Source organism: Lissotriton vulgaris, chromosome 7 (genome assembly GCF_964263255.1).
Source record: "Lissotriton vulgaris chromosome 7, aLisVul1.2, whole genome shotgun sequence".
Lineage (NCBI taxonomy): Eukaryota > Metazoa > Chordata > Amphibia > Caudata > Salamandridae > Lissotriton > Lissotriton vulgaris.
In genome coordinates this window covers 437212241-437234403 of record NC_141695.1, presented here as the reverse complement: position 1 = coordinate 437234403, position 22163 = coordinate 437212241, and the positions used below count along the sequence as shown (strand labels likewise).

The 22163-nt window shown below is 52.7% G+C and overlaps 1 protein-coding gene across 3 annotated transcripts in view; it reads left to right on the top strand.

The window, feature by feature from the left end:
- Positions 1-22163, top strand: part of LOC147701804 (myosin-10-like) — a 633212-nt gene that overhangs the window by 520986 nt on the left and 90063 nt on the right. For all 3 annotated transcript variants that reach the window (XM_086930428.1, XM_086930427.1, XM_086930429.1), the window contains exon 38: positions 21977-22100. In XM_086930428.1, the coding sequence (XP_086786554.1) occupies positions 21977-22100 (124 nt within the window). The remainder of the gene's footprint in view (positions 1-21976; positions 22101-22163) is intronic.

The following is a 22163-nucleotide window of genomic DNA, read 5'->3' as shown; positions in this document are numbered from 1 at the left end:
GAGAGAAATCTATTGACCCCTTAAGGGCCCGTTTATCCAACATACTTCAGTTTGCTCTTTCTCTGGGCCAGCAGGGTTTTGCTGTTTCAACTGTAAAAGGTTATTTATCGGCCTTGTCGGCATTCCTTTGCTGGCCGGACCAGCCGTCTTTGTTTAAGTCACCTATTGTATTACGTTTCATTAAGGATCTTACCAACAAATTGGCTCCTACTCCATTTATTGTGCCTCAATGGGATTTAAATCTTGTCTTAACCTACTTGATGGGTTCACCCTTTGAACCTTTGCACAAGTGTCCCATGAGACTGTTTTTCTTGTTGCAATTACCTCGGCAAGGAGGGTAAGTGAGCTTCAAGCTCTAAGTTCGAAACCCCCGTTTTTGACCATTAATGCTGAAAGAATGGTACTTAAGACCAGGGCTGCTTTTCTGCTTAAGGTGGTAACTCCCTTCCATCTGGGGCAGTCCATTACCCTTCCTACCTTCTATCCTCCCCCTCACCCTTCCAAGGAGGAGGAGCGGCTTCATCGCCTGGCCCCTAAGAGGGCGGTGAGCTTTTATCTTGATAGGACAAAAGACTATCGAGTGGATGACCAGCTCTTTGTTGGGTTTGCTGGCTGCAGAAAAGGAAAAGCTGTGCACAAGCGCACACTTTCAAGATGGATTATACTATGCATCAAGATCTGCTACTCCCTAGCGGGTAAGGAGCCTCCAGAAGGTATAAGAGCTCTCTCTACTAGAGCAAAGTCATCAACATCTGCTTTGTCTAGGGGTGTTCCTGTAGAGGATATTTGTAGAGCGGCGACTTGGGCCTCCCTCCACACTTTTGCGAAGCATTACTACTTGGATTCCGAAGTGAGGAGGGACGGCCACTTTGCGTGCTCTGTCCTTCTGACTTTCTGGTATAAAAGAGTGGACACCCTCCTCCGGGAGTGGGGACTGCTGTGGGATTCTATTAACAAGGTGAGGAATCCACTGGCAGATGTATCCATCAGAAGAACAAGTAACTTACCTTCGGTAGCGCTTTTTCTGGTGGATACAGTATCTGCCTGTGGATTCCTCACTGACCCACCCGCCTCCTTGTTGTCCACTCTTATATACCTGATAAGTGTATATTTATAATTTTCAATGGAAATGTTTTATTGTTTTTGCTTATTGCATTGATTTCACACTATGTATGTTGGTTTGAATACTGTGTACTATGTATACTGTGTCTATTTATGTCGGTCTGTCCGTGTGCCTCGGGGGCACGGAAAAAAGGGCGGAACTGATGTCATCACGCCGACGAGGCCCTATTATGGATCCAGTGACGTCAGTGGGGTCGCGAGCGGAGTCGTACCCTCTGTGACGTCGTCCATGACCTCGCCGGCGTGGAGAGCTACAAAAGTTTCCGATTGGCTGCTGCGCAGGGGATATTCACAAGGTGAGGAATCCACAGGCAGATACTGTATCCACCAGAAAAAGCGTTACCGAAGGTAAATAACTAGTTCACCTCACCCACGGAAACCGGGTGACGGATTTCGTCGTCGATTTCAATGGAGATCTGCAAAGAAGTACTGCAGGCGACCAGAGAAAAAGTGTCCGGGTGGATCCAAGGGTGAATCAAAGATCTGAAGAACCTGAAAGCAGAGGAGACAGAGTCTGGGCCACTTGCCAGTGACCACGGCGGCTATGGAAAGATGCCACCAGATGTCGGGTGATTTCAGGTGAAAAGGTGAAGTTTGTTTCTTCAGCCACGAGGACCAGGAGGCGTCAACGACAACCAGGAGCTGGATTCGAGCTGTCTCACAAATGATCAGGTTGACTGCGGTGTTGGTATCCAGATTGGACCCAACAAGCCTTGGCAAACGCAACCCACGCAGGATGTCAAGATTGGCTTCGGGTAGACCAGTAAGGTCTGTGGAACTTCTCCTTTGCAGGGAAGTTGGAGCAAGCCTGTAGCAACCAGGAAAGCAAGTTGAAACAAAGGATTGTCTTCTTGGGGGCTCACTAGCCAATGGACTAGGAACCGCGAAGACGCATTGAGCGGAAATGCACAAAGCAGGCCCACGGGCCACTCGTGTAGTGTGGGGGCTTTGAGCTTCGGTGCAAAAGGTGCTCGGGTCTGGGGCTTCCACCACCCCAATGCACAACTTCGGGATACCTCGGGATGTCGGTGCAGGTCGCAAAATGCAGGATGTCCAGAAGTTCCGGTCCCACGTCTCTCTTGTCCAACACTGGTCTCAGCTTTGCTGTGAGCGAAGGTCGGGTCAGAGATGTCTGGAAGTCCGTGTCCTGTGTCGCAGATTCTTCGGGATCCGGCGGGAGCCTCGAAAATGCAGACCGGCAAAGATGCTTTTGGTGCCTGTTTGGACAGGGTGGTCACTTCTTGACCACAAGGGAGATTTCTTCCATCTTCCAGTCGATATGGAATGTCGAAGGTCCAGGATATATGTTGCAGAGTTTCGTCCAGGGAAATCTAAAGTCCTAGTGACTGGGGTTCTATAGTTATAGTAAGTTTAGGGGTTGGACTAACTCTAAGGTCCCTCCTATGGGTGGACCTGGGGTGGGGATGGTTACACCCCTTCCCCTTTGTCCAGTTTCGCGCCAGAGCTGGGGCTGAGTGCCCCAGCAACCGGTTTGGACTGGGAAATCCATGGAGCACCTAGTGTGCCCCGTGCCGTGTCAGAAAAGCATACACTGAATGCAACCCTCCCTGCCCCAATACACTAAAGCCTGTCTGGGGAGGTGCCACCACCTCCCTGGACAGGAAACCTACTGTCCAAGTCTCCCCTGCCTGAGTTTCATCCAGAAGCAGGAGGGCAGACTCGTATCTGTGGCAGCAGCATCCATTTTGTGATGCTGGGGCTCTGTTTGAATTTAACCGGGTAAACCAATAACTACTTGTCTTCTCCCTCTAGAAGGGTGGAATGCTACCCCTACCGCCAGGACTGGCGGGGGGGAGGGGTAGTATTCCAAAGTGTTTGACACCTTACATGACATGTTTTGATAAAGCCAAACCAAAGTTAGCATTAACTGCAAGAGTTAAATTGCACTTAAGAGTATATGGTATGGCTATATCATAGAACAGCTATAAGGAGATGGTTCCGAAAGCTGCAGAGAGGCTCAGCTCATGCTAGGGCACCCTCTCACATAAAACTAAGCACTCTGCCTCCAGGATTGTCAAGGCCTGCCATAGGAGTGACTTATATGTGTATATATGTCTATATGTATATGTAGATATAGGTATACTATATTTAAGTAAGGGGTGATTGCACCACCTTACCCAGGCTGTGTGAACAGACCTGTGGTGTCAGTTTGGAAGGCAAACCAGGGGTGGCACCATACATGCTGCAGCCCCTGGTAGGCCTAGGGTGCACCTATGCCCTGGGTACCTATGGTACACTATACAGGGGCTCACAAGGGTGACCCAGTAACCAATCTGGTATGTACCTAAAGTACATGGTATCAATTTAGAGAGAGAACAGCTGGGCTGTGGGCCTGATTAGCAGGTCCACAGCCACATTAAAGTCGAAAAACCAGAACATCACAGCAAAAAGTGGGGGTAACCATAGGAAGCAGACCCTACTCTCCTAAACCTACTGCCAATGTTTGTGAATTCTAAAATCTGAAAGAAACAGGTTAGTATTAGATTCCTTACCTTAGAATATACCCAGGCGTCAGTCTGGATCCGGAAACTTTTGCGTAGCAGTACCCCTGCGCGTCGGTAGGCGTCGTCTGCAGGCGTCCCCTGTGGCTCCGCGTCCGTCGTTGGCGTCGTGTGCCGTGATGACGTCGCTGGAGTATATAGACGCTGCCTCCGCGCGCTGACGTCAGTTCTTCTTTTTCCGCGCCAGTTAGCGCAGATCCGAGAAGTGCAGTACTCCGGTCTTTTGACCAAGTTTTTTGATCTTTAATCTTTTTGACTCTTCTTACGGTGCCGGTAGGATGCCCGGTTTTAAGAACTGTGACGACTGTGACCGTACGATGTCGGTCACGGACCATCACCGACTCTGCCTCCGGTGCCTGGGCCCCGACCACGACGTGGACGCCTGCGTCCATTGCCGGGCCTTGACGAATAAAGCTAGACGGGAGCGGTCCCGCAAGCTGCTCGAGCTCCGGGTGTCGGCCCCGCGTCGAGAGCGGTCCCGGTCCGGCCGGAGGTCAAGGGAGCGATCGCGGAGCCGTCACGAGCGCTCCGAGAGTCGTCACCATTCCTCTGGTTCCTCAGGTAGGAAGCACAAGAAGTCGGGGCGTCGTCATCGTACCCCCGACTCCCTCCGACGCGGCCGGGGGTTCGGGTGGCCCCACCCCCGCGGCTCCGCGTGAGTCGCCCGCCGCGGCCTGCTCCATACCCTGCGGTCCCTGGGCAAGGCGCGTCGCCCGAGGAGATAGAGGCGTTCCTCATGGCCATGAGGGCTCTGTCTCCTCCGATGGGTTCTGCGGCGCCTTCGGGCCCTGTGGTCCCGTCCGGGGGCCCTAGTGGTTCGGGTGCTCCTGCCCCGACGCCGTCCGGTGCTCCGGCCCCGGCGCCGCCGACGGCTCCGGCCCCGGTGCCGCAGGGGCCCTCAGGGTCGACGCCGACTGGTCAACCGGCCTCTCCGGCGCCGATTCCATCGGGGCAACCCCTGGCGCCACCCCCGCGCGGCGCCGGTTCTTCGGCGCCGGCTCCGGGCGGCGCCGCCCCCATTCCCTCTCCGACTCCGGACGCGGAGTCGAACCGGCGTCGTCCGACGCCGAGTCCGACGCCGATGGGGCCTGTGAACCCCGAGGAGCCGGTCTACACTGTTGATTCCGAATATGGTGAAGATGTAGATTAAGGAGAGGAGTGGGAGGGGTCTGAGGACCCTCTGACCCGCGAGTGTCAGTAGGACGTGGACTGGACGGGTGACTTGGGTGACGCCAGTGGTCTGGATGACTCCCCCAACCCTGGCTTTGTCTCGCCTCCTACCGTGGCTTCGGAGGAGGGGGCAGCTTATTCAGTGGTGTTGATGAGGGCTGCCAAGGCCCTAAACCTTGTGCTCCCCGTTGCGGCCGTGAGGACTAACATCCTCACTGAGGTCCTCAAACTGCAGTCATGCCCACAGGAGCCACTGCTGCCGTTCAACGAGGCCTTAACTGACGTTCTTTTGGGCACGTGGTCCAGGCCTGCTTCAGGTTCGCCTGTTGATAGGAACGTGGCCAGACGCCACCGTCCGTGTTCGGACGATCCCAAGTTTCTGTCCACCCATCCCACCCCTGAGAGTCTGGTGATCCAGGCCTCCACTTCCCAAACCGCATTCCCGTCGGCCCCGCCCGACAGGGAATCAAAGAGGTACGACCAGTATGGCAAAAAGGTCTTCTCGTCCCTGAGTCTGGGACTGCGGTCTTGCAACACCGCGTGCCTCTTGGGCCGCTACACCCACTCTCTGTGGGATACGGTCGCGGACCTGCTGCCTGAATGCCTGCCGGAGGTACGGGCTAAGCTCGGCAAGGCTATGATTGAAGGCCAGACGCAGCAAGATACTCCATCAGGTGTGGTCTTGATACGACCGACTCGCTGGGCAGAGCGACGTCCACGACGGTGGCGATTCGTCGCCACGCCTGGCTGAGATCCGCCAACTTCTCGGCAGATGTCCAGAATGCATTAATGGACATGCCGTTTGATGGCAGTCGCCTGTTTGGCGACAAAGCGGACCACGCGCTGGAGCGCTTCAAGGACTCCAGGGTCACGGCCAAGTCCTTGGGTCTCTCGACCCAGCGCCAGCACATGGGTTCGTTTCGCTCCTTTCGTGGCCAAGGAAGGGGCGGTCCCACACGTGCTGCCAGCCACGCGCCGCAACAGACTTATCAACGCGGTGGCGGCCGTGGAAACCGCCGTGGTGGCGGTCGGGGACAGCGGCGAGGTCAAGCCACACCTCCCCCCGCAGCATCTGCCACTAAATCCTCCTAGTCCGTGCTTTCAGGCCCATGTGATGCCGGTGGGGGGCAGGGTTCGCCATCACCTCTCCTACTGGCGCACAATAACATCGGACAGGTGGGTGCTGCAGCTCGTCCGAAGGGGCTACTCCCTCCCCTTCGAGACCACTCCTCCAGCCATGCCACCGCAGAACCACCGTGTGTCGGGGGACCACTTGGCACTTCTGAGGGAGGAAGTTATGGCCCTCTTGGCCAAGGGGGCCATCGAGCGCGTTCCTGGGCCAGAAGTAGGACGTGGTTGCTATTCCCACTACTTTCAGGTACCCAAGAAGGACAAAGGGGGCCTACGTCCTATCTTGGACCTAAGGAACGTCAACGGCTTCCTCCGGAAGGAGAAGTTCCAGATGTTGACATTGGCTCAGGTCTTGGCTGCTCTAGACCCGCAAGACTGGATGGTAGCGTTGGACTTGCAGGATGCGTATTTTCACATCCCCGTCCTGCCGGCCCACCGGCGTTACCTGCGGTTCACAGTAGGCCACGAGCACTTTCAGTTTATCGTGCTCCCCTTCGGCCTTACCAGCGCCCCACGGGTGTTCACAAAGGTGATGGCGGTGGTCGCAGCCCATCTGCGCAGATTGGGGGTTTCAGTCTTCCCCTATCTAGACGACTGGTTGTTGAAGGCGGGCTCGCCCCAGACAGTCGTCCGCCACCTTCAGATGACAGCAGACCTCCTGCACGAGCTGGGGTTCTCCATCAATGTGCCGAAATCACACCTGTGCCCCTCTCAAAAGCTCCTTTTCATCGGAGCGGTTCTCGACTCGGCGCAGTTTCGGGTCTATCCTCCGGAACGGCGAGTCCAGGATATACAGGCTTTGATTCCCATCTTTCAGCCGTTATCCCGGGTTTCGGTCAGGTTGACGCTGCGGCTGCTGGGGCTGATGGCTTCCTGCATCCTTCTGGTGCATCACGCCCGGTGGCGGATGCGGGCTCTGCAGTGGGACCTGAAGTTTCAGTGGGCCCAGCATCAGGGCAACTTGTCCGACCATGTCTTGATCTCGGAGGGCACTGCGAGACAACTGCAGTGGTGGCTTATGGACCACGATTGGGTCAGAGGCAGATCCCTCTCCCTTCCCCAACCGGAGCACGTTGTTGTGACGGACGCGTCCCTCCAGGGCTGGGGAGGCCACTTGGGAGAGGCAGAGATCAGAGGCATCTGGTCTCCGGCGGAGTCCCGGCTCCATATAAACCTGTTGGAGCTCCGGGCGATTCGTTTGGCACTGAAGGCATTCCTCCCCTTTGTCAGCGGGAGTGTGGTGCAGGTGTTCACGGACAACACCACCGCCATGTGGTACTGCAACAAGCAGGGCGGGGTGGGGTCGTGGACCCTTTGCCAGGAGGCTCTGCGCCTCTGGCAGTGGCTGAAACGTCAGGGCGTGACTCTGACGGTTCAACACCTGGCAGGTTCTCTGAACGCCAGGGCGGACGAACTCAGCCGTCGGTGCTCGATGGATCACGAATGGCGTCTGAACTCGGACGTGGCGCAAGGCCTCTTTCTGCGATGGGGAGAGCCTTGGTTAGATCTATTCGCCACAGAAGAGAACGCGCAATGTCATCAGTTCTGCGCGTTGGAGTTTCCAAGACGGCACTCGCACGGCGACGCCCTTCGGCGCGAGTGGAGTTGCGGTCTGTTATACGCCTTTCCGCCTATACCACTTCTGTCCAGAGTGCTGAAGAAGATCAGGCGCGACCGGGCCCAAGTCATCCTTGTGGCTCCGGACTGGGCTCGAAGGTACTGGTATCCCGAGCTACTCAGCATGTCAGTCGGTCCCCCGATCCGCCTGCCCCTTCAGGAGGACCTTCTGTCACAGCAGCAGGGGACGGTCCTCCACCCGAACCTGTCCAGCCTCCACCTCCATGCGTGGAGATTGAGCGGTGACAGTTGAGGCCATTTGACTTGCCTCCTGAAGTCTGTGATGTGATTCTGGCAGCCAGGCGTTCCTCCACAAAGTCGGTATACGCCTGCCGGTGGAACAAATTTGTGGCATGGTGCACAGCAAAGGCTGTGGATCCCCTTTCTGCCCCTCTTTCCGAGGTTCTCCTCTTTCTTCTCTCTCTTGCCCAGCAGGGCTCTGCTCTGGGCACTATCAAGGGCTACCTTTCTGCCCTTTCGGCCTTTCTGAGGCTGCCTGATCAGCCTTCTTTGTTCAAGTCCCCTATTGTAACAAGATTCTTGAAGGGCATCACACACATGTATCCGCCTGTTCCGTTTGTGATGCCTCAGTGGGACTTGAACCTGGTTCTAACCTTCTTGATGTGTGCTCCCTTTGAGCCCCTTCATTCCTGTCCTCTCCGTCTCCTGACTTTAAAGACGGCCTTCCTGGTTGCCATCACCTCTGCCAGGAGAGTGAGTGAGCTCCAGGCTCTTTCTGTCAATTCTCCTTTTATGTCCATTCATCCAGACAAGGTGGTTCTGAGAACTAGACCTTCTTTCCTGCCCAAAGTAGTCTCTGCTTTTCACATCGGGCAGTCCATCACCTTACCCTCCTTCTTCCCGCCTCCGCATCCCTCAAAGGATGAAGAGCGGCTCCATCGTCTGGACCCAAAACGTGCGCTTTCATTTTATATGGATCGCACACGCCAGTTCCGGGTGGATGACCAACTGTTTGTTGGCTACGTGGGTGCGAAGAAGGGACGGGCGGTGCATAAACGGACTGTGAGAAGTTGGCCCGATATGCAACGTTCGCTATTCTAGCGACCGCTATGTATCGTTCCAACGACCCTTATGGTGTTTGGTTGTAAGTCAACCTATAGACCAGCTATCCTAGTAGCGTGGATACGAGCAGTCTAAGGCTAAAGACTCGAGAGGGCGTGTTAAGCCAGCTGTTTACCACACATGTACCCCTTGAACACCCAGTGAAAGGACACCACACAAGTGTTATGAAAATAAACAGTATATTTATTAAGAATCACAACAGCCCGGTACTCTTTATGAGGACAGGGTACTAAGCACAAACCAAATCTCTTTAGCAAATACTTCAAGTGCACAATTAGAAACAAGTGTCCGAGGACACGGAAAGATTAAGGTCTCGGGCGGACCCGATAAGGCAAGTCGGAAGCGAGGGACTCGGGACCCTAGAGTAAGGAGGCTATGCAGGCACCGAAATGCCGAGTTACCTAACCACGAGGGCTGCGGCTGCACAAGTCTTACAGGCGTCGGGGTCTTCGCTGACGAGCCAGGAGCCGGAAGAAAGGAGTTGCTGGCCGGCGACCAGTGCTGAATAGTTCGTAGAGATCCAAGCCTGGATCGGAGATTGAAGAAACCTGAAAGCAGAGGGGACCAAGTTCGTACTACTAGCCAGTAGTCAGAGGGTACCAGGAAGGCACCGGTTGGCCGTCACCTCGACCAGGTGAGTGGGCGACGCTAGGCTCTGCAGTCTCACGGACCAGGAGGCGTTGTCGGCGACCACGGCGGAGGTGCGAGCTGTCCCACGAAGGATGATGCTGTCGGCGTCGCTGGGCCCAGGATGGGGCAACAAGCCTTGGCAGTTCTCAGGGCCACGTGGTGGGCCTAAGAGGGCGTCTTGAGTGGACCAGGAGGGTCCGGGGTGCTTCTCGCAAAGATGGAAGCAAGGGCCAGTCTGGAGCAACCAGACCAGCAGTGTTGATTCTCGGATGTCGTCACAGAAGGACACGAGCCAGCGGCTAGTGACCAGACAACGTGCTGAGCAGCGAGCAGAAGGGCCCCACGCAGATCGTGGAGATGCTGGGAGACTGCACTTCGGGGCTGGAGCGGCTCAGGGTCGGGGCTTCTCGGACCCCAGAGCACTCACCAGAGAGTTACCTCGATGGTCGTGCTGGTTTCTAAGAGCGTGCAGGTTCTGATGATGGCCGGTCCCTCGAGGTCTCGTCGCACCCACAGATCACAGCTGAGCTGATGTTGTGGGTAGAGGTCAGAGGTGCCAGGGAAGCCGGTTCTCGTCGAGCTGGGCCGTCGGATTCCTTGAGGAAGGACTTACAGCAAACCGCAGAGTTCTTAGTTGGTGCCCGCTGATGCAGGGTGACTACTCCTTAGTCACAAGGGAGAAATCTTGAGAAGAGTCTTGAATGTCCTTTCGTAGAAAGTAGTTCTTGAATCAAAGATGATCTAATTTGGAAGGGTCCCCGCTCCGGTCTTTATTCTAAAGAAAGGGGTGGGTACATGACTAGGGCCTGCCCTAAGGGTGGGACCAGGAAGGGGGCAGTTACACCCCTCTCCCCTGCCGGACTTTCCCCAGGCCAGGGCTGTCGCCCCTGGAACTGGTTCTAACCGGCAGATGCGTAGTGAGCACCGGGGTGCCACTCCGCAGTCACCTTCACGCAAAAGCCCTACCTACCCAGAATACACAAACCCTGTCTGGGACGGTGCGAACACCGCCCTCGACGGGAAACCCTTTGTCCAAGCGCTCCTCGCTGGAAGGACTCCCAGCAGCAGGAGGTCAGACTCGTGTCTGTGGTGGCAGCATCCATTTTGTGGAGCTGAGGCTTCAGTTAACTTTAACCGGGGTTCACGGTTACGTGCATGTCGTGTCCCTCTAGAGGGGTGGGATGCTAACCTCATCGCCAGAATTGGTGAGAGGGCAGCACCCCGATTCGTATGACACCTTACTCGACATGCCTGGATAACGCGACACCGGAGTTACCGTTATGGTACGCGTTATCATGGAACAGCCATTGGGTCTTGATTCCGCAAACTGCAACCGGGCTCGGCTCGGGCCTGAGCCTAGCTCACACGAGCCCACGCACTCTGCCTTCAGGATTGTTAAGGCCTGCCATAGGAGTGACTGATAGGAACTCGGGTGTCCATTGTATGGTTAGATATAGAGCTACTATACCTAAAGCGAAGGGTGGTTACACGGCTTCGCCCCAGCTGTCGTGCAGCCAGTTGTGTCGAATTTAGGAGGCCAGCCAGGGGTGGCATAATACATGCTTCAGCCCCTGGCGGCCCTGGGTACACCTATGCCCTGCGTTACGGGGTCTGATAAGGTGGCCCAGTACCAATTGGTAAATGCACCTAGGGTACATATCGTAATTTAGAAAGAGAACAGCCAGGCTGTGGGTCTGATTAGCAGGCCCACAGCCAGAGAAAGTCGTAAACCAGTGAAACAAAAGCAAAAAATCTGGGTGATCATGGGATTGCAGACCCTACTCTCCTACATGACCCCCCCCCCCCCAAACGTCGGAACAATAAGCTAACCTTGACCAGGTGAGTCTTCTTGTTCTAAGTGGAAATATCTGGAGAGCCCATCGGCATTGCCATGATCAGTACCAGGTCTATGTTCCACTGTAAAGTCCATCCCCTGTAGGGAAATGGACCACCTAAGCAGTTTGGGGTTTTCACCCTTCATCTGATTTAGCCACAAGAGGGGCTTATGGTCGGTCTGAATCTTGAAGTGAGTACCAAACAAGTATGGCCTCAGCTTCTTCAGGGCCCAAACCACAGCAAAGGCCTCCCTCTCAATAGCTGACCAATTCTTCTCTCTAGGGGTCAGCCTTCTGCTTATAAAAGCAATGGGCTGGTCTTGACCATCAAAATTCAGTTGAGAAAGAACAGCTCCCACACCCAACTCAGAAGCATCTGTTTGGACAATGAATGGTTTGGAGTAGTCCGGACTCTTGAGGATAGGCGCCGTGCACATGGCCTGCTTTAGGTCATCGAATGCTTTTTGACAGCTCGCTGTCCACTGAACCTTTTTTGGCATTTTCTTACTTGTCAGTTCGTTTAATGGTGTCACAATTGAACCATAGTTCCTGACAAACTTCCTATAGTAACCAGTCAGGCCCAAGAAAGCTCGAACCTGAGTCTGGGTGGTTGGAGGAGCCCAGTCCCTGATCGACTGTATCTTGCTCTCCAGTGGCTGAACCTGACCTCCACCTACAAGGTGGCCCAGGTATACAACCTGTGTCTGCCCTATCTGGCACTTGGTGGCCTTGATAGTGAGACCTGCTGCTTGCAGTGCCTCTAACGTCTTCCGCAGGTGGACCAGGTGATCCTCCCAGGTGGAGCTAAAGACAGCAATATCGTCAAGATACGCCGCACAGAAGTCATCCAGCCCAGTAAGGACTTGATTCACCAACCGTTGGAAGGTGGCAGGTGCATTTTTCAGACCAAAGGGCATCACCACGAACTGGTAATGCCCACCAGGGGTTGAAAATGCGGTTTTAGGCTTGGCGTCCTCAGCTAACCTGATTTGCCAATACCCAGCTGTCAGGTCAAACGTACTTAGGTAGTTGGCCGAAGCCAATCTATCGATAAGCTCGTCTGCCCTTGGTATTGGGTGGGCGTCAGTCTTAGTGACTGCATTGAGACCCCTGTAGTCTACGCAAAACCTCATCTCTCTCTTACCACCCTGGGTGTGAGGTTTCGGCACTAGAACTACGGGACTAGCCCAAGGGCTATCCGAGGGTTCAATGACTCCCAACTCCAACATTTTCTGCACTTCACTTTTGATGCAGTCTCTAACGTGATCAGGCTGCCTGTAGATTTTACTCTTGACTGGCAAGCTGTCACCAGTGTCAACCTCATGGGTGCACCAATCGGTCTGACTGGGTGTTAGAGAAAACATATGCCTGAACGACTGAAGAACCTGTTTACAGTCGCTCTGTTGACGTTCGGAGAGGCTGCCACAAAAGACAACACCATCTACCGAGCCATCGTCAGGATTCTGAGTGAGCAGGTCGGGGAGAGGGTCACTCTCCTCTTCCTGTCCCTCATCTAGGGCCATGAGCAAACTCATGTCCTTCCTGTCGACATATGCTTTTAGCCTGTTGACATGAAGCACCCTGTGGGGGCTCCGGGGAGTTCCCAGGTCGACCAGGTAGGTGACCTCTCCCTTTTTCTCCAGGATGGTGTAGGGCCCGGACCATTTGTCCTTGAGTGCTGCTGGGGCCACTGGCTCCAACACCCACACCTTCTGTCCGGGCTGGTAAACAGTCAAGACAGCCTTTTGGTCATGCCAAGCTTTTTGGAGTTCTTGGCTGGCCTTAAGGTTTTCAGATGCCTTTTCCATGTACTCAGCCATCCGCGAGCGGAGGCCAAGCACATAGTCCACTATGTTGGCGGCAGGCTTTTTGAGAGGTCTCTCCCATCCTTCCTTCACCAAACACAGGGGTCCCCTTACAGGATGCCCGTACAGAAGTTCAAAAGGGCTGTAGCCAACCCCCTTCTGTGGGACTTCTCTGTAGGCGAACAAGAGGCAGGGGATCAGGACGTCCCATCTACGCCGAAGCTTTTCCGGTAGTCCATGAATCATCCCTTTTAGGGTCCTGTTGAATCTCTCAACAAGCCCATTGCATTGTGGATGATAGGGTGTAGTGAACTTGTAGTTAACACCACATTCCTTCCACATAGCAGTTAAGTAGCTCGACATGAAGTTTGCACCTCTGTCGGAGACGACCTCCTTAGGGAAGCCCACTCTGGAGAACACTCCAACTAGGGCTCTTGCCACAACAGGTGCTGTAGTGGTCCTAAGGGGAATAGCTTCAGGATACCTGGTGGCATGATCCACTACCACCAGTATAAACTTGTGCCCTGATGCTGTAGGTGGTTCCATGGGACCGACGATGTCGATCCCCACCCGTTCAAAGGGCACCCCCACCACAGGCATTGGTATAAGGGGGGCCTTTGCCGTGCCACCTGACTTACCACTGGCTTGGCAAGTGACACAGGAGCGGCAAAACTCCTTGGTATCCTCGTTCATGTGAGGCCAGTGAAAGTGTGAGACAAGCCTGTCCCACGTTTTCGTCTGGCCTAAGTGACCTGCTAAGGGAATCTCGTGGGCCAAGGTAAGTAGGAAACCACGCTGAGACAAGGGTACAACCAGCCTCCTGGTCATGCCAGGCTTGGGGTCTCTTGACTCAGTGTACAGGAGTCCATCTTCCCAGTATACCTTGTGGGTACCTGTGGCGTTCCCAGCAGCCTCAGCAGCAGCCTGCTGTCTGAGGGGTTCAAGAGAAGGGCAGTCTAACTGGTCCTTCCCCAGGTCTTCCCTTGAGGGTCCCCCTGAACCCAAGAATTCAACTTGATCAAGTTCGAATTCCCTAGGCTCAGTTTCCCTCAATTCCTGTAGGTCAGCCTCCTCTGAGACTTGATCCTCGACCTGGGGCAAGGGGGAAGGCGCAGCCTTAACCCTACTGCTCTTTTTCTTGGGAGGTGTCTGGTCCGTTGTTCCAGGATCCAGCACCTGTTCAGTGGGGCATTTCCTGACCTGTGACCTAGTCACAGCGAACACATGTGCTGGCAAACCTAACATTTCCATGTGAGTCCGGTGCTCCACTTCTGACCATTGTGACGACTCCAAATCATTGCCCAACAAACAATCCACTGGGAGGTCTGGACTAACTACAACCTTCTTGTGGCCAGTTACCCCTCCCCAGGAGAAAGCTACAATTGCCATACTGTGATTGGTAGTGACATTGCTTGCATTGGTCACCAGGAATTCTGTACCTGGCATGATCTGTCCAGGGTCCACAAAGTTAGGCGTCACCATGGTGACGCTGGCACAAGTGTCCCTATAGGCCTGAGCCATCTTTTCATTTATGAAAGGCGTCTGTCGGTATTTGCCCAAAGTATTGGGGCTTACGTCAGGGGATACGTCTGCGTCCCCTGTACTGACAAGGACAGCCTGAGTGAGTGTGCCAACTAAGTTGTCACGCCCCTCAGAACCCAGGGTTAACCCTACTAAACCCTTGGGAGGTGCACTACCACTGCTGACTGTACTAGGGGGCACAGGTGCCTTAGGGGCTGCAGTGGCAGGAGTCTGCCCTCCTCCTTTCTTGGTGCACTCACTAAACCAGTGAGACTTACTTTTACAGTACTGGCACCATCTTTTGGATTGGCCTTCTTTCTTCTTTTGGGGAGCCTGACCCCCACCCTCTTTGGGTTGTTGGGGACCTGTCGAAGACTTCTGGTCATTTTGTTCCCCTTTAGAATCTTTACCCTTCTGGTCTGCTTTCTTCTGACCACCTTGATTCTGGCCCTGGTTCTGCTTAACTCTTGTACGAACCCATCTGTCTGCCTTCTTTCCCAATTCTTGGGGAGAGGTCAGATCCGAGTCGACAAGATGCTGATGCAACAACTGGTTCTGACAATTGTTTAAAATTTGTTCTCTCATCATCAAATTATACAATCCTTGATAATCAGTAACCTTACTGCCCAGCAACCAGCCCTCAAAAGCCTTAGTGGCACAATCGACGAAATCAGACCAATCTTGAGACTGCGTTTTCTGGGTATCCCTGAACAGCACCCTGTACTGCTCAGTGGTTAGGCCGAACCCTTCAACGAGTGTATTTTTCAAGATTTGGTAATTGTTAGCATCCTCCACCCTTGTGGTGAGGAGCTTGTCTCTTCCTTTTCCTTCAAAGGAGAGCCACAAGATAGCTGCCCACTGACTCTGGGGAACACCCTGCACAGTGCAGGCCCTCTCCAAAGCAGTAATCCATTTGTGGATGTCGTCCCCTTGTTTAAAGGGGGGCACTATCTTACCAAGGTGTTTCGTATCGAAACTCTTTTCCCTATTACTAGGTACATTGCTGCCACCAGTGGGGACTACCCCACTTAACTGTTGCTCTCTAGCAAAGGCAAGCCTTTCTTTGGCCAGGGCAAGTTCTTCCCTTTCGATCCTCAGATTAGCTGCCCTTTCCTTAGCTTCGTACACTCTCCTCTGAGGGGACGTCATCCCTCTCTGAGAAGAGTTGTGAGAGCCATTGGTTCGAAGGGATCCGCCAGAGTCTCTTGACAGAGATCGGGCTCGTCCATTCCCAATGTTAAGCTGACCTGATAGTGGCCCCAGGGGTCCCCCAGTACCGCTATCATGTTTGCTTAAGTTGGACCTGCTTAGTCTGACGACTTCTACCTGTCCCTTATCTGCCTCATCCCCAGAGAGATCCTCATCCTCATCCTCCTCCACATCCTCGTTCTCAGTTGCGAGGTGAATGAGGTCAGGATCGTCTCGGGTTCCCTCGAGGGGAGGCATGTCTCCTTCTGGATTAGAAGAGCTACGAAGTTTCTCAGCTCTCCTGGCATCATAAGTCTCCAAGAGACCAATCAGAAAGGACGTTGTGGGGTTAGACCCCTGCTGAATCTTCCTGGAGTGACACAGTCGTCTTAACTCCTTGAAGCTCAGCACAGTATATCCTGAAGGGATGACCTGTGGAGGGTCAACTGACACAAGGGGAGACCCAGAGTTTCCTCCTTTGTCCGACATACTGGTTCTAGTGTGGTGTAAGTGATGCACCTACCTACACTACGTGTTTACCTACTGTACCCTCGCTAAGAGTTGTAGCCAAGGTGTGCTAAGCCTTGAAGAGCTACAACAGCTGGTTCAGTAGAACTCAGAGTATTCTAAGCTTTTAGTTATATGTACTAGCAGTACTTTGTGCGATCTTTCAACAAGATATTCTTAGGATACGTGTGGTAAAACAACAGCAAGCTCAAATCCCACCGCTGCCACCAATGTGAGAAGTTGGCCCGATATGCAACGTTCGCTATTCTAGCGACCGCTATGTATCGTTCCAACGACCCTTATGGTGTTTGGTTGTAAGTCAACCTATAGACCAGCTATCCTAGTAGCGTGGATACGAGCAGTCTAAGGCTAAAGACTCGAGAGGGCGTGTTAAGCCAGCTGTTTACCACACATGTACCCCTTGAACACCCAGTGAAAGGACACCACACAAGTGTTATGAAAATAAACAGTATATTTATTAAGAATCACAACAGCCCGGTACTCTTTATGAGGACAGGGTACTAAGCACAAACCAAATCTCTTTAGCAAATACTTCAAGTGCACAATTAGAAACAAGTGTCCGAGGACACGGAAAGATTAAGGTCTCGGGCGGACCCGATAAGGCAAGTCGGAAGCGAGGGACTCGGGACCCTAGAGTAAGGAGGCTATGCAGGCACCGAAATGCCGAGTTACCTAGCCACGAGGGCTGCGGCTGCACAAGTCTTACAGGCGTCGGGGTCTTCGCTGACGAGCCAGGAGCCGGAAGAAAGGAGTTGCTGGCCGGCGACCAGTGCTGAATAGTTCGTAGAGATCCAAGCCTGGATCGGAGATTGAAGAAACCTGAAAGCAGAGGGGACCAAGTTCGTACTACTAGCCAGTAGTCAGAGGGTACCAGGAAGGCACCGGTTGGCCGTCACCTCGACCAGGTGAGTGGGCGACGCTAGGCTCTGCAGTCTCACGGACCAGGAGGCGTTGTCGGCGACCACGGCGGAGGTGCGAGCTGTCCCACGAAGGATGATGCTGTCGGCGTCGCTGGGCCCAGGATGGGGCAACAAGCCTTGGCAGTTCTCAGGGCCACGTGGTGGGCCTAAGAGGGCGTCTTGAGTGGACCAGGAGGGTCCGGGGTGCTTCTCGCAAAGATGGAAGCAAGGGCCAGTCTGGAGCAACCAGACCAGCAGTGTTGATTCTCGGATGTCGTCACAGAAGGACACGAGCCAGCGGCTAGTGACCAGACAACGTGCTGAGCAGCGAGCAGAAGGGCCCCACGCAGATCGTGGAGATGCTGGGAGACTGCACTTCGGGGCTGGAGCGGCTCAGGGTCGGGGCTTCTCGGACCCCAGAGCACTCACCAGAGAGTTACCTCGATGGTCGTGCTGGTTTCTAAGAGCGTGCAGGTTCTGATGATGGCCGGTCCCTCGAGGTCTCGTCGCACCCACAGATCACAGCTGAGCTGATGTTGTGGGTAGAGGTCAGAGGTGCCAGGGAAGCCGGTTCTCGTCGAGCTGGGCCGTCGGATTCCTTGAGGAAGGACTTACAGCGAACCGCAGAGTTCTTAGTTGGTGCCCGCTGATGCAGGGTGACTACTCCTTAGTCACAAGGGAGAAATCTTGAGAAGAGTCTTGAATGTCCTTTCGTAGAAAGTAGTTCTTGAATCAAAGATGATCTAATTTGGAAGGGTCCCCGCTCCGGTCTTTATTCTAAAGAAAGGGGTGGGTACATGACTAGGTCCTGCCCTAAGGGTGGGACCAGGAAGGGGGCAGTTACACCCCTCTCCCCTGCCGGACTTTCCCCAGGCCAGGGCTGTCGCCCCTGGAACTGGTTCTAACCGGCAGATGCGTAGTGAGCACCGGGGTGCCACTCCGCAGTCACCTTCACGCAAAAGCCCTACCTACCCAGAATACACAAACCCTGTCTGGGACGGTGCGAACACCGCCCTCGACGGGAAACCCTTTGTCCAAGCGCTCCTCGCTGGAAGGACTCCCAGCAGCAGGAGGTCAGACTCGTGTCTGTGGTGGCAGCATCCATTTTGTGGAGCTGAGGCTTCAGTTAACTTTAACCGGGGTTCACGGTTACGTGCATGTCGTGTCCCTCTAGAGGGGTGGGATGCTAACCTCATCGCCAGAATTGGTGAGAGGGCAGCACCCCGATTCGTATGACACCTTACTCGACATGCCTGGATAACGCGACACCGGAGTTACCGTTATGGTACGCGTTATCATGGAACAGCCATTGGGTCTTGATTCCGCAAACTGCAACCGGGCTCGGCTCGGGCCTGAGCCTAGCTCACACGAGCCCACGCACTCTGCCTTCAGGATTGTTAAGGCCTGCCATAGGAGTGACTGATAGGAACTCGGGTGTCCATTGTATGGTTAGATATAGAGCTACTATACCTAAAGCGAAGGGTGGTTACACGGCTTCGCCCCAGCTGTCGTGCAGCCAGTTGTGTCGAATTTAGGAGGCCAGCCAGGGGTGGCATAATACATGCTTCAGCCCCTGGCGGCCCTGGGTACACCTATGCCCTGCGTTACGGAGTCTGATAAGGTGGCCCAGTACCAATTGGTAAATGCACCTAGGGTACATATCGTAATTTAGAAAGAGAACAGCCAGGCTGTGGGTCTGATTAGCAGGCCCACAGCCAGAGAAAGTCGTAAACCAGTGAAACAAAAGCAAAAAATCTGGGTTATCATGGGATTGCAGACCCTACTCTCCTACACGGACCATCTCTCGGTGGGTCGTTCTATGCATCAAAACGTGTTACTCTTTGGCTCGGAAGGAGCCTCCTGTTGGGCTGAGGGCCCATTCCACTCGGGCCACGGCGGCTACTACTGCCCTGGGCCGGGGAGTCCCCTTGCAGGACATTTGCCAGGCGGCTACGTGGGCCTCGCTGCACACTTTTGCGAGGCACTACTGCCTGGACAGTCAAGTCCGGAGGGATGGCTTCTTTGGCCGTTCTGTCCTCCAGGACTTTCTGGTGTAGGTTTGTATTGGTTCGCAGACCCACCACCGGGGTTGGTATTGCTGGGGTATCTATTCTAAGGTAAGGAATCTAATACTAACCTGTTTCTTTCAGATGAACAAGTTACTTACCTTCGGTAACAATATATCTGTAAGAAACAGTAGTTAGTATTAGATTCCTTACCGCCCCACCCATCCTCCCCGTTCTGCGAACTGATACCTAGGGTTAAGGACATCCCTTTCAGGGCCCTAGTTTCAAAATGGCACCAGTGTTGGTTCTCACATGGCTCTGCGTGTTCTGGCGCGGAAAAGCTGTGTGCAAAGAACTGACGTCAGCGCACGGAGGCGGCGTCTATATACTCCAGCGACGTCGTCACGGCGCACGACGCCAACGACGGACGCGGAGCCGCAGGGGACGCCTGCAGACGACGCCTACCGACGCGCAGGGGTACTGCTACGCAAAAGTTTCCGGATCCAGACTGACGCCTGGGGATATTCTAAGGTAAAGAATCTAATACTAACTACTGTTTCTTACAGATATATCGTTACCGAAGGTAAGTAACTTGTTCAAATAGTACATTTGCACCCATTCAAGGAGTACTTCTATTGGTGTAGATATACCACTTTATTGGTAAACCGATCACTATATTTAAGATCCCGACCCAGAATGTGAACAAGTTAAAACCACTTAGTGAAATGAGAATGATGAGAAAAACCAACACAGACATAGCAGCCCCACTCAGGTCTACCAAGCCCATCTACCAAACCAAGAATGTATTTGAGGGTTGTTGCATCCCAAACGCCCATGCTGAACCTTCGCTCCTGCCTGCCCCACGTGAGCCTGCTAGTTTTCTGTGGGAACTCATGATTACATTCATGTACAACATGACGGCCTGGAGTCCATGTTCTAGAATTACTTTTTTATGGGCTTTTTTTCTGGATGCACTATTCTTTGGTTTTGCTTCAAGAAGCTTTGATGGTAGACTTGTCAAATCAGTGTATTTGGGCAGAGCTCCATGTTTCTAGTCCTCACCTTTTACAAATCATTTTATAAGGTGACTGACTGTCGCATGTACTAAGCCTGAGTCGCAAATAGAGGAGGGCGAGCAGACGCAAATAAATAAAGCGAGCCAACCCATGGGTCTGGGTTGGCTCTAAGAGTCCGTACACGAGCCTAGCCATTACTTTTTTTGGCATGTTTATTGTGCAACAAAGATAATGTAAAAATATGTTACACTCTCTACAAAATGTTTAAAAAGAGTTTATTTCTTTAACATACAGAAGCGCATTTCAACTTAGTATGTCAGATTATATCACTATGTAGACAGACATTTAGTAAAAGTAAAAATCATTAGAACCATTCATGGCTCTCCACACAACAACATTGCGATTAGTCAACAAAGAGTTAAATCAGTAGCCATGTAATCCTACATGTGACCTATATTCTTGTTAATGATGGAGCAATATTACAGTCTATTAAACCAAATATAACCGGTGCTTGCACAGTGCACCTACAGAACTCAAGTATTTGAAAATGCTTTCATATTTAACAAAGATGAAGGAGGTTCTGTAAAATAAAATATATGCTCAGGATCACCCATTTTGGACCAGCAGGAAAGCTGGTATTGGTTCCAGGTAATCTGGTTTCACATTTTGAAATTCATCAACTAAAGGAGTACCTTTGTCTCTGTCTTCTATTTCATCAAAGGCCACTGTTTTGTCTTTCATTCTTGTCTCACAATGAGAAAACCCAACACTGAAATAGCAGACTCGAACTCTGGACTCCAAGACTCAACTAGGGAGCTAAGATCCATTTATTTGCTGGATGTCACATTCCAAACACCTCCCTTTAAGCTACGCCTCTGGTTATAATTCATCCATTGGAACATGGCATTGAGGATAGTTTGTCCTTGATTTGCTAACCAGATTTCTCTGGACTAAAAATAATCTATGTATCCAAATGCAAAGTTTCTTACAATGTTCGCCAAAGGTTTCATATATACATTGAGCAAAATTAGAATGAGTGCTGGTCTTTGTGGTGTCCCAAAAGCCAGTGGAATGCTCGTGGACATATGAGAAGGAAGCATAGCAACAGATTACCTATTGTACAAAATGGATTTAAACCAATCCAAACCTGTACTATTAACCCCCATCTCCACTACCTGCTGGATTAAAATAAGGTGGTCAAGCATCTCAAACGCAGCTATGTAGTCAAGAAGAATAGGCCGTGGAACTTCCATCATTAAGGTCTAATCTCCTTTCCTTCAGGACTGAGAGCAACGCTGCCTCAATTCAAACCACCACTCGAAAGCCCTTTTGGCTTTCATCAAGTAACTGATTGACTTCCAAAATTTAGGTAGCCTCTGAGTGACAATCCTCTCCTCATTTCACCACTAAAAGCAAAAGGGAAATTGGTCTATAATTGGCCACTTCTGTTGGATCAAGAGAATTTTTTTTTTCTAGTAGTGACTTTACCACTGACTCCTTTCAACATTGTGCCACTATCCCACATGAGAAAGATGAGTACATGAGTGACTTTATTGCAAAGACAATGACTTGATCCATGGCCTTCCTGAATTCAAAGGACAAATATCATCTGGAGTGCTATATGATGTGTGGGGCTTCAGAAGAAAGATGACTGCAGGTACTGCGCTCTAACAAATAAAGATTTCAGGCTCTTGCCATCCTGACTGCTGTCCCAGGATTGTCTTTTGATAAACTAAAGCTTCAGTGCCCAGATTTGTCTCATCTTTTTCCAGACTTCCTCCTGCACTCATCTTGTGAGGAACAGAGGTTTTCAAAGTAGTTAGTATTGCACCTTACTATCCCTGTTTAAAAGTTCATTTCCCGCTTCTAGCAGAATGACTGTTCCATCCCTCTCTGCCCCTAGGTCTGCATTCCTGGATGAGAAGAGGGCCCTGGAGGCTCGCATTTCTCAGCTGGAGGAGGAATTGGACGAGGAACAGAGTAACATGGAGCTGTTGAACGACCGCTACAGGAAATTTACCATGCAGGTAACCCTAATCACTTCCTGACTACCTCCTGTATTTCTGCACTGCTTCATCCTCTCTTCATTA